At 53.7% G+C, this 13,384-nt stretch overlaps 1 protein-coding gene across 2 annotated transcripts in view; it reads left to right on the forward strand.

The window, feature by feature from the left end:
• The window catches only part of SYT2 (synaptotagmin 2), an 85,534-nt gene that overhangs the window by 68,359 nt on the left and 3,791 nt on the right, over positions 1–13,384 (forward strand). The window contains exons 1-3 of one of the 2 annotated variants that reach the window (XM_069545030.1): positions 7,100–7,456; positions 11,737–11,924; positions 12,734–12,900. In XM_069545030.1, coding sequence (XP_069401131.1) covers positions 11,753–11,924; positions 12,734–12,900 — 339 coding nt within the window. In that variant the 5' untranslated portion in view covers positions 7,100–7,456; positions 11,737–11,752. Of the gene's footprint in view, positions 1–7,099; positions 7,457–11,736; positions 11,925–12,733; positions 12,901–13,384 lie in introns of those variants that run through there. The other variant, XM_069545029.1, reaches the window with a different exon arrangement.

Consider the following 13,384-nt stretch of genomic DNA (forward strand, 5'->3'; position numbering starts at 1 on the left):
TGTCCGGTTCCTACCGGCTGGGTCCAGACGCTCTGACCCGGCTGTGAGCGCTCCCTGGGGGCCCCTGCCCAGCCTCCCCCTCTGCCCCCCTTTTCCTGGACTTCAGGGCCCCCGGCGGGCTTTCCCGACGCTGGGCTGCGGGCCCCCGGCTGGTTCCGGCTCCGCTCGCTCGGCCCCTGGGCCGGGCCTCTGCTGTGCGCGGGCCGCTCGGCCCGGGGAAGGGGCGCTGGGGTCGGCTCCGGTCACCGGCCCTGAGCATCACCTCCAGGCGGACGCCGGCGAGTTTATTCTCGTCATTTCCACACCAGTTTTGCACCGTGGGTATTATTTCCCCCAGCTTTTATTTGAGGAAATTGAGTTTCAGAAAGCGACTTGTTTGGCGTCATCGGGCAAGCAGTGGGCATCCTGGGGTGCCAGCCCGGCTGCCGCCCCGAGCACTGCGGCCGGGCGGGCACGGGACCTGCGGCCGGCGGGTGAGTGTGCCAAAAGCCTGCGTATACAGGCTCCATATACACACACCACACCCACTACACACACCACACACATACACCACACACTACACACACCACACACACACCACACACATACACACCATACACGCACACACCACACCCACACACCACACCCACTATACACACACACCACACACCACACACACCCACTACACACACCACACACACCACACTACACACACCACACCCACTACACACACACACACACCACTACACACACCACACACACACCACACACATACACACCATACACGCACACACCACACCCACACACCACACCCACTATACACACACATCACACACCACACACACCCACTACACACACCACACACACACCACACTACACACACCACACCCACTACACACACACACACACACCACTACACACACCACACACACACCACACACATACACACACCACACCCACTACACACACACACACACCACTACACACACCACACACACACCACACACATACACACCATACACGCACACACCACACCCACACACCACACCCACTATACACACACACACCACACACACCCACTACACACACCACACACACACCACACTACACACACCACACACACACCACAAACTACACCCACCACACACACCACACACACACACCACACACTACACCATATACACCATACACGCACACACCACACACACTACACACACACCACACACACTACACACACACACTACACACACGCCACACACACACCACACCCACACACATATACACCACACCCACACACACCACACCTACTACACACACACATATACACCATACACGCACACACCACACCCACACACCACACCCACTATACACACACACACACCACACACACCCACTACACACACACACACCACACACTACACACACCACACACACACCACACACTACACCCACCACACACACCACACACACACACCACACACTACACCATATACACCATACACGCACACACCACACCCACTACACACACACCACACACACTACACACACACACAGTACACACACGCCGCACACACACCACACCCACACACATATACACCACACCCACACACACCACACCTACTACACACACACCACACTATAGACACACCACACACACACACCACACACACACACACACCATACACACACCCCATACACACACACTATACCACACACACCACACCACCACACACACACACACCACACCCACACACACCACCACACATACACACTATACCACACACACACCACACCCACTACACACACACCCACTACACACACCACACACACACCACACACACACACCACACACACCCACTACACATACACACCACACACTACACCCACCACACACACACCACACACTACACCCACCACACACACACCACACACTACACCATATACACCATACACGCACACACCACACACACTACACACACACCACACATACTACACACACACAGTACACACACGCCGCACACACACCACACCCACACACATATACACCACACCCACACACACCACACCTACTACACACACACACCACACCCACACACACCACCACACATACACACTATACCACACACACACCACACCCACTACACACACACCCACTACACACACCACACACCACACACACACACCACACACACCCACTACACACACACACCACACACTACACACACCACACACACACCACACACTACACCCACCACACACACCACACACACACACCACACACTACACCATATACACCATACACGCACACACCACACACACTACACACACACCACACACACTACACACACACACAGTACACACACCACACCCACACACATATACACCACACCCACACACACCACACCTACTACACACACACACACCACACTATAGACACACCACACACACACACCACACACACACCATACACACACCCCACACACACACACTATACCACACACACCACACCACCACACACACACACACCACACCCACACACACCACCACACATACACACTATACCACACACACACCACACCCACTACACACACCACACACACACCAGACACACACACACCGCACACACACACATATACACCACACACACCACACACACACCACACACACACACATATACACCATACACGCACACACCACACCCACTATACACACACACCACACAATACACACACACACCACACACACACACACCACACACTACACCCACCACACACACCCCACACACACACACATACACCATACACGCACACACCACACCCACACACCACACCCACTACACACACACACACCACACACACCACACACACACCACACACACCACACACACCACACACTACACACACCACACACACCACACCCACTACACACACACACACCACACACACACATATACACCATACACGCACACACCACACCCATTATACACACACACACCACACACACATATACACCATACACACACACACCACACACACTACACACACACCACACAGACCACACACACACCACACCCACACACACCCACACCACACACCCACACCACACACTACACACACACACTACACACACACACTACACACACGCCGCACACACACCACACCACCACGCGCACACACATACACACACACACATATACACCACACACACACCACACCCACTACACCACACCCACTACACACACACACACACCACACTACAGGCACACCACACACACACACCACACACACACACCATACACACACCCCATACACACACGCCACCACACACACACAATATACCACACACACCACACCACCACACACACACACACCACACCCACACACACCACCACACATACACACTATACCACACACACACCACACCCACTACACACACACACTACACACACCACACACACACCACACACACACATATACACCACACACACACCATACACATACACCACATACACTATACCACACCACACACACACTACACACAGACCACACACACCCACACCACACACACTATACCACACACACACACTATACACCACACACCACACACACCATACACACTACACACACACCACACCACCACACACACTGCACCACACACGTATACACCACACACACTATACACACACCACACACACACCACCCCACACCCGCACACACCACACAGACCACACACACACATATACACCATACACACCCACACCACACACACTACACACACACACAACACACAGACCACACACACACCACACCACACACACACACATAATCACCACACCACACACACCATACACACACACCACCACATACACTATACCACACCACACCCACTATACACACACACAGCACACACACTATACCACACACACACACTACACACAGACCACACACACACACCACCACACACACACACCACCCACACCACACACACTACACACACACTACACACGCACCACACAGACCACACACAGCATACCACACAGTACACACACACACTATACACATACCACACACACACCACCACACACACACTATACCACACCACATCCACACCACACACACCCACACCACACACACTATACCACACACACACTACACACCATACACACACACACGCACCATACAACACACCATCACACACACACTATACCACACACATACCACACCCACTATACACACACACACCACACAGACCACACACATACCACACCACCACACACACACTACACACACACTACACACAGACCACACCCACACACCCACACACATATACACCATACACACACACCACCACACACACAGACACACTATACACACAATCCATACTACACAGACACCCACACACATACACACACACCACCACACACTATACCACACACACACGCACACACCCACATATATACAATACACAGTGCATGTCACACACAGCGTCAGAACTAGCAGTCAGCTCACATGGCAGGACACGAGACCAGTACATGAAAACTTACTGCATTCATATGTTAGTAATGAACAATTTGGAAATGAAATTAAGCAGGTCCACCTACCACAGTATTAAAGAGACTCAAATATCTACAAATTTAAGGAAAGTGTAAGGCTTTATGCTGGAAACTGAAAGGGAGCGTTGCAAGCAATTACAGAAGATTTTAAAGGGAAAGGCGCTGTAAGACACTGTTGTTAAGGTGGAGACGCTCCCCACACTGCCCTCAGACCCACTGCGTCCCGGTCACAATCCCAGATGGCTTGCTTTTTAATAGAAATGAACATGGCAATCTTGTTTTAAACAAACACACCTTAAAATTTGTATGGAAACTCAAGACACCCAAAATAACCAAGACAATCTTATTAAAGAACAAATTTGGAAGACTCACACTGTCTAATTTAAAAACTTTATGACAGGGACTTCCCTGGTGGTCCAGGGGTCGGGACTCTGCACTTCAGTGAAGGGCGCAGGTGTGATCCCTGGTCCTGGAACCCACATCCTGCACGGCGGCAGCCGCAGCCAACCACTGCCTGGCCCCCAGAACCAAAAATACTGTACACAGTGATTGAGACAGTGCGGTGCTGGCACGTGGAAAGACAGGTTAATGCGACAGAGAACACAGGACCACCTCGCATTCACGGTCAGGTGGTATTTTACAGGGGCACTAAGACAGTTCAGCGGGGGAATAATAGTCTTTGCAACAAATGGAGGTCCATACACAAAACACATTCTTGAAGGTGAACTCAGTGCTTTGTAACCTGAATGTAGGAGCTAAAAGCACACAGCTCCTCTAAGGAAATCTGGGAGCAAATCTTTGTGCCCTTGGGTCAGGTGAGGGCTTCTTAGACATGCTGCCAGAAGCACAGGCAGTGAAAGAAACAGACGAATGGACATCATCCAAATCAAACCTTTTTGTGCTTCAAAGGTGCATCAAAGAATGAACAGATACCGTAAAATGAGAGAGAATATTAGCAAAACGTGTTTGAAAAGGGACGGGTACAGAATATGTAAAGAACTCGTACAACGCAACAATAAAAAGACAAATATTCAATTAAAACATGGACACAGGATTTGAATAGACATTTCTCTAAAGGAGACATACAAATGGCCGATAAACACGTGGAAGGATACTTGGCATCATTAGTCATCAGAGAAAGGCAACGCAGAAGCCCAGTAGGGGGCCCCGTCCGCTCGGCTAGGACAGCCAGTAGCCACAGGTCCTGTCCAGGGTGTGCGGAACCCGGAATCCTCGTGCAGTGCTTGCAGGAAAGTCAATCGGTGCAGCCATTAAAAAAAATTACTGATTGGAGTATAGTTGGTTTACAGTGTGCTAATTTGTGCTGTACAGCAAAGTGGTTCAGTTACACACGCACACACACATATGTTCTTTCGTAAAACATTCTTTTCCGTTAGGGTTTATCACAGGGTGTTGACTGGTTCCCCGCGCTGTGCAGGAGGGCCTTGTTTATCTGCTGCGCATGTAACCGTCTGCACCTGCTAACCCCAGACTCCCGTCCTTCCCTCCTCTCCTCCCACAGCCACACGTCTGTTGTCCCGTGAGTCCGTTTCCGTTTTGTAAATCGGTTCACGTCATGCTGCAGGTCTGACGTGAGTGACATGTGACGCCACGTTCGTGGTGGCTGTCTCTCTGGCTTACTTCCCTTTCTGTGTGATCTTTCTGCCACGCTGCTGTAGGCAGCATCAGTTCATTCTCCGCGACGGCTGCGGAGCATCGGTTCGTTCTCCGCGACGGCTGCGGGTTATCCCGCTGCGCGTGCACCGCGTCCTCCGCAGCCATTCCCCGCTGGGGGCGTTCAGGCTGCTCCCGTGTCTCGGCTATAGTGCGTAGCGTTGCTGCGAACAGAGGTGGATGTATCTTCTTTGAATTAAAGTTTTGTCTGGATATTTCCCCCGGAGCGGGAGTGCCGGACCATGTGGGGACTCGGATTTCAGTTTGTTAAGGAACTCCCACGCGGATCTCCCTAGTGGTTGGGGACGTTCGGTAGCTCTTTAAAATGTCTAATATAGTTACCATATGACCCAGCAACTCCACTCACGGGTATTTATCCCAGAGAAATGAAAGCATGCACAGAGATGTTCAGGAAACCGAGGCGGAAATAACCGATGTCCATAAATTGATAGATGTGTGACGGGTGTGGAGGAATATTCCTCGGCCACAGAGGAATGAGGTGCTGATGGCGGCGCCCTCGGCGCTGCGCTGTGGGAGAGGCAGGGCACCAGGCCCGTATCGTGGGATTTCGTCGGTGTGAGAAGTGGAAACGGGAATCTTCGCACAGATCAGGGGTTGCCCAGGCTGGGAGGAGGGAGCGCGTGGGGAGGGGCAGGCGAGGAAGTGGGGCTTCTCTTTGGAGGAAACGTTCTAGTTGGGTCGAGGTGGTGGCTGCACGACCCTCTGAATGTACTCCACCCCTCAGGGGAAAGGAGGAGTGAGGGGGTCCTGCGGGTGTGAACCGCCTTCGGCCAGGCCTCCAGGGTCCTGGGGCCAGGGCCAGGGCGGGGGCTGCAGAGGGCGGGGGGCGCCGCCCGCCCTTCAGGGCGCGTCTCCGGGCGGGGCTGTTGGACCAGGAAGGAGCTGGCGGAACGCGGGGAGTGAGCGGCCTGCGGCCCTGCCCGGGGTGGCCTCGCTGCCTCCACCGAGGACGAGGACGAGGGCTCTGAAATGTGCCCGCGGCAGAACCCTGGGGGATTGTGAAACTCCTGGCTTCTCCTCTGATGACCTGGATCCCCAGGGGCGCGCCCCTGGGTGCCCGCTGTGGCCCGGCAGGGGGGTGTCATGTCCGCCCCCCTGACCTCAGTGGGGAGGGGAGGGGCGCAGAGCTGAAAAACTAAGAACTTTACCTTAAATGAAGACCATCACAAGAATACTTTAGCAGCAAGAACTTGAAAACCAGCCAAGCTGGAACAGCGGATGGCTACACAGGTGGGGTGCGTGTGACTGCGCGGCTGGGCGTCACATAGCTATTTAAGTGAGAAGGGAAGATTGTCACGATAAACGACAATACTTGGGACAAAATTTTACATGAGAAATGCAGAATACCACACTCTCAGATGAAACTACTGGGAAAGAACCTGCCGCCAAGGCAGGGGAGAGACAAGCTCGAGCCCTGGGTCGGGAAGCTCCCCTGGAGAAGGAAGTGGCACCCCACCCCCGTGCTTTTGCCTGGAGAATCCCATGGAGGGAGGAGCCTGGTGGGCTGCAGTCCATGGGGTCACAGAGTCGGATACGACTGAGCGACTTCACTTTCACTTTCACTGTGGTCTCAACACATAAAACACAGGGAAGAATTCTTTGCAGATCCTCCAAAGACACCGGCCTGAGTTGTCCGTGGAAGGCAGGGTCCTGGGGAATGTCGCCCAGCTCTCCTGCCCTCCCCCGTAAACCTGGGTTACTTCTGTTAGTAATGAGCAGCCCTTGTTTCCCTGGCGGCTCAGACAGTAAAGAATCTGCCCGCAGGCAGGAGACACGGGTTCCATCCCTGGGTCAGGAAGATCCCCTGGAGGAGGGCATGGCACCCCACTCCAGTATTCTTGCCTGGAGAATCCCATGGACAGAGGGGCCTGGTGGACCACAGTCCATGGGGTCACGAAGAGTCACACTCGCTTGAACAGGAAGTTAACATGCTGCTGTGGGGAGGGGGCAGGGCTGGCGAGAGGCCCCGACTCAGCCCAGGGAGGGAGTGGCTCCGGGGACGGACATGGGCGCCACTTTCCTGGACCAGAGGCTGAACCCCGCCCTGGGCAGGTGTGGATGGGGCCTGCGGCGCAGGGCGAGGGTGGTCTGGAGGGTGGGGTGCTGGGCGCCAGCGTGGGTCTGGGAGGACAGCTCATTCTCGCTGTGAGCTGCCTCCTGCCCTGGGTGGTGTGCTCAGGTGGAATGGGATTCAGGAAAGCCACGTGCTCTGTGTAAGTGAGGGTGCCCAGGCTCTGTTTCTGCCTCTGTGAAATGGGTGTGTGTGTGTGACTAAGGGGGGTTCTGCACAGTCCTGGGGGCACATGCCGGCCGAGGGATGGTCGTGTGGCTGCTGCTGCTCGCTTTGCTGCTGCTGGAAGTACCCTTGAACTTAAAGGGATTAAGTTGAAAAAAAAAAAGGCTTAAAAATATTTTTTCATTGAGGTTGATTTACAGTATCATGTTGGTTTCAGCTGTATCCCATCTGTTCCACACAGAGCCCCGCTCTTTCAGGTTCGTTCCTGTGTAAGTCCCCAGAGAGTGCCGAGCATTCCCTGGCGCTGCGCAGCAGGCCCTCATATCCACTGCACACATGGTCTTGCATATCTCTCAGTCCCAATCCCCCATCCCTCCCATCCCTTCCCCCCTTGTTAACCATGTTTACTTTCTTCATCTGTGACTATATTTCTGTTTTGTAAATAAGTTCATTTGTACCATTTCTTTTAGATTTCGCAGATGAGCGTTGTCTGTGTCTTCGTCTGACTTACGTTACTCAGCATGCTCATCTCCGGGCCCACTGATGTCACTGCAGGGCTATCAGCCCGTCCTTTTTGGGGCTGCGTAGTATTCCCCCATGTGCACTGCGCTTCTTTCTCCACTCCACTGCCGACGGACATGCACGTCGCGTCCATGTCTTGGCCACTGTGAACAGTGCTGCAGTCAACACTGGGCCGCATGTATCTTTTAAAATTATGGTTTTCTCCAGGTAAATGCCCAGGAGTGGGGTTTCAGGGTCATCTGGTAGTTCTGTTTTTAATGTTTTAAGGAACCTCCACGCTGTTCTCCGTAGTGGATGCAACGATCTGCGTTCCCACCAACAGTGTAGGAGGGCTGCCCTCTCTCCAGGGTTTCCTTTGCAGACTTCTCGATGCAGGCCATCCTGGCTGGTGTGAGGTGATGCCCGACTGGAGTGTGGATCTGTGCTCTCTAATAATTAGTGATGGTGACCCTTCCATGTGCTTTTTAGCCGTCTGTATGTCTTCTTTGAAGAAATATCTGTTTAGATCTTCTGCCCCCTTTTAAATTTTTTTATATTGAGTTGCATGAGCCATTTGTATATTTTGGAGATTAATCCTTTGTCAGCCTCTTTGCAAATATTTTCTTCCATTTTGTGGGTTGCCTTTTTGTTTATGGTTTCCTTTGCTGCAAAAGCTTTAAAGTTCACTTCAGTTCAGTTCAGTCGCTCAGTCGTGTCCAACTCTTTGCGACCCCATGAATCGCAGCACGCCAGGCCTCCGTGTCCTTCACCATCTCCCAGAGTTCACTCAGACTCACGTCCATCGCGTCCGTGATGCCATCCAGCCATCTCATCCTCTGTCGTCCCCTTGTCCTCCTGCCCCCATCCCTCCCAGCATCAGACTCTTTTTCAATGAGTCAACTCTTCTCATGAGGTGGCCAAAGTACTGGAGTTTCAGCTTTAGCATCAGTCCTTCCAAAGAAATCCCAGGGCTGATCTCCTTTAGAATGGACTGGTTGGCTCTCCTTGCAGTCCAAGGGACTCTCAAGAGTCTTCTCCAACACCACAGTTCAGAAGCATCAATTCTTTGGTGCTCAACTTTCTTCACAGTCCAGCTCTCACATCCATACATGACCACAGGAAAAACCATAGCCTTGACTAGACGGACCTTAGTCGGCAAAGTAATGTCTCTGCTTTTCAATATGCTATCTAGGTTGGTCATAACTTTTCTTCCAAGGAGTAAGCGTCTTTTAATTTCATGGCTGCAGTCACCATCTGCAGTGATTTTGGAGCCCCCCAAAATAAAGTCTGACACTGTTTCCACTGTTTCCCCATCTATTTCCCATGGAGTGATGGGACCAGATGCCATGATCTTCGTTTTCTGAATGTTGAGCTTTAAGCCAACTTTTTCACTCTCCTCTTTCACTTTCATCAAGAGGCTTTTTAGTCCCTCTTCACTTTCTGCCATAAGGGTGGTGTCATCTGCATATCTGAGGTTATTGATATTTCTCCCGGTGATCTTGATTCCAGCTTGTGCTTCTTCCAGCCCAGCGTTTCTCATGATGTCCTCTGCATAGAAGTTAAACAAGCAGGGTGACAACATACAGCCTTGACGTCCTCCCTTTCCTATTTGTTTTGTTTTTATTCTTACTACTCTAGAAAATGGGTCAAAAAAGATCTTGCTGCAGTTTTTGTCGAACTTACATCTGTGTTTTCCTCGAAGAGCTTCATGGTTGTCTGGCCTTACATTTAGGTCTTTAAGCCATCTTGAGTTTACTTGGTGTTACGGTGTTAGGAAGTGTCCCGTTTTCCCAGCACCACTTATTGAAGACTGCCTTTACACCAGTGTGTATTCTGGCCAGCCTCCTTTGTCAAAGATAAGGTGCCCTAGGCGAGTCGGTTGATCTCCGGAGTTTCTGCCCTGTTCCATTGATCTGTATTTCTGTTTTCTGTGCCAGCACCATACTGTTGTGATGACTGTAGTCTTGTAGTTTAGTCTGAATTCAAGGAGCCTGATTCCTCCAGCTACGTTTTTCTTTCTCAAGATTGCCTTGGGAGTTCGGGGTCTTTTGTGTTTCTGTAAGTTCCAAAATTGTAAATTTTCTGTTCTAATTCTGTGGAAAATGCTATTGGTGATTTGACAGGGCTGCACTGAACTGAGTCTGTAGCTTCCTCTGGGTAGTACAGTGACTTCGACAGTATCGCTTCTCCCAGGAACACGACGCATCTCTCCGTCTGTTCGTGCCGTCTTGCTTTCTGTCATCCGTGCTTACGGTTTTCTGAGCGCAGGCCCTTTGCCTCCGCACGTAGGTTCCTCTAGGTATTCTATTCTCTCTGATGCAGCGGTGAGTGGAGTTTCCTCGTAACGTCTCCGCTCTTTCGCTGACAGGGCATCGGGGCCAGAGGCTTCTGTGCGTTCCTTTTGTGCGATGTTGGCTTTAGAGGATTTCTGGCCGCGCCATCAGGATTTTCCGGGTAGCGTCATGTCGTGCAGTGACTGCTTTGCTGCTTCCTTTCCAATCCGGATCCCTTTTATCTCTTGCTCTCTAGCCGCTGCAGCTGGGACGCCCTCTGCTTGCTGAGCGACAGTGGCGAGAGTGGCCACCACTGTCTTGGTCCCGATCTTAGCGGTGAGGCTGCAGTTTTTTTCCATCACGAGGATGTTTGCTGTGGGTCTGTCACATATGGCCTTTGTCCACAGTCTTTAGCTTCTGGAAGAACCTTCCGCAGCCTGTGGGCAGAGCCGTCTGCACTCGGGCCTCTGGGGGGCTCACCCTGCCCCCTTCCCCCGCAGCTGTCCCTCTGCCACCATGAGGAGCATCTTCAAGAGGAACCAGGAGCCCATGGTGGCCCCCGCCACCACCGCCATGCCCGCCGGCCCGGTGGACAACTCCACAGAGAGCGGGGGTGCAGGCGAGGGCAAGGAGGACGTGTTTGCCATGCTCAAGGAGAGGTTCTTCAACGAGATAGTCAAGCTGCCTCGTGAGTGTCCCTGTGTGCTGGGCGGGCAGACGGCTGCGGGCTCTCCTAACATTTGGGCTCTAGGCTGGATTATTTGGCGATCCCCTTCAGGACCGGGGGTGGTGGGGCCGGCAGAGGGGTCTGTCACTAATGAAAGGAACAGGGAGTTTATGTGCCCTCACCTCCCTGGGCAGAATGTTCTTACAACTTAGAAGACTCGAAAGGTGAAATCTAAAGATGAAGTCTTCCAGTTACACTTTGAAATAGTTCTGTTAGAAAATAATCCCCTCCCCACCGGGGCTTCCCTGATAGCTCAGTTGGTAAAGAATCCGCCTGCGATGGAAGAGACCTGGGTTTGATCCCTGGGTTGGGAAGATCTCCTGGAGAAGGGAAAAGCTACCCACTCCAGTATTCAGGCCTGGAGAGTTCCATGGACTGTATGGTCCATGGGGTCACACACAGTCGGACATGACTGGCTGATTTCCACTCACTGCTTCATAGATTCCTGGTGAAGACGGTGAGGAGACACCCAAAGTCCAGATCTGGGGGGAGCAGCCGAGCGCTGGCCCCACTGCCCCCCTCCCCCAGGTCACTAAGGAGCTCAGCCTCTCAGCACTGCACTCGAAGGCTGTCCCCACCCCCGTCCCCCACCCCCGTCCCCCACCAGGTCTGCACAAGGACCGTCCCATCCTCCGTGTGAGCCACAGTCACATCTCAGCAGAGCCCGGCTGGGCCCCACAGGGGTGGTGAAGGGGCACAGGGTACGCTCTGCCCGTCTGGGTTTTGTGGGCTGCCCGGCGGGCACCGCTGACGCTGTCTCCCACGGGCAGTGCCCCCCTGGGCGCTGATCGCCATTGCCGTGGTCACGGGCCTTCTGCTGCTCACCTGCTGCTTCTGCGTCTGCAAGAAGTGCTGCTGCAAGAAGAGGAAGAACAAGAAGGAGAAGAGCAAGGGCGCCAAGAGCGCCATGAGCATGAAGGACATGCGGGGCGGCCAGGTGGGCGGGGCGGCCAGGTGGGCGGGGCGGCCAGGTGGGCGGGGCGGCCAGGTGGGCGGGGCGGCCAGGTGGGCGGGGCGGCCAGGTGGGCGGGGCGGCCAGGTGGGCGGGGACGGCCAGGTGGGCGGGGACGGCCAGGTGGGCGGGGACGGCCAGGTGGGCGGGGACGGCCAGGTGGGCGGGGACGGCCAGGTGGGCGGGGCCGGGCTGCTCTGCCAGTGGGGCTGATCGGGGCGAGCCCCGCAGAGCGATGGGGGACCTGGGGTTCCCGCTGGCAGGGCCAGCAGGCCGGCCAGGACTCAGAGGACTGGTCTCCTCTCTGCCCGTCTCCCGGGGGCCCAGCCCAGAAAGGGCTTGGAGGTGTCCTGTGTTTCCTCTTGGGCACCCCACTTCCCCGTGTTTGTTGTGTGAGACATTTCTTCCTGAAGGAGTCAGTGCAGAGGACGGCAGGAGGGATCAGCCTGGAGGCCTCAGGGTGCACGTG

This window comes from Ovis canadensis, chromosome 12 (assembly GCF_042477335.2).
Source record: "Ovis canadensis isolate MfBH-ARS-UI-01 breed Bighorn chromosome 12, ARS-UI_OviCan_v2, whole genome shotgun sequence".
Classification (NCBI taxonomy): domain Eukaryota; kingdom Metazoa; phylum Chordata; class Mammalia; order Artiodactyla; family Bovidae; genus Ovis; species Ovis canadensis.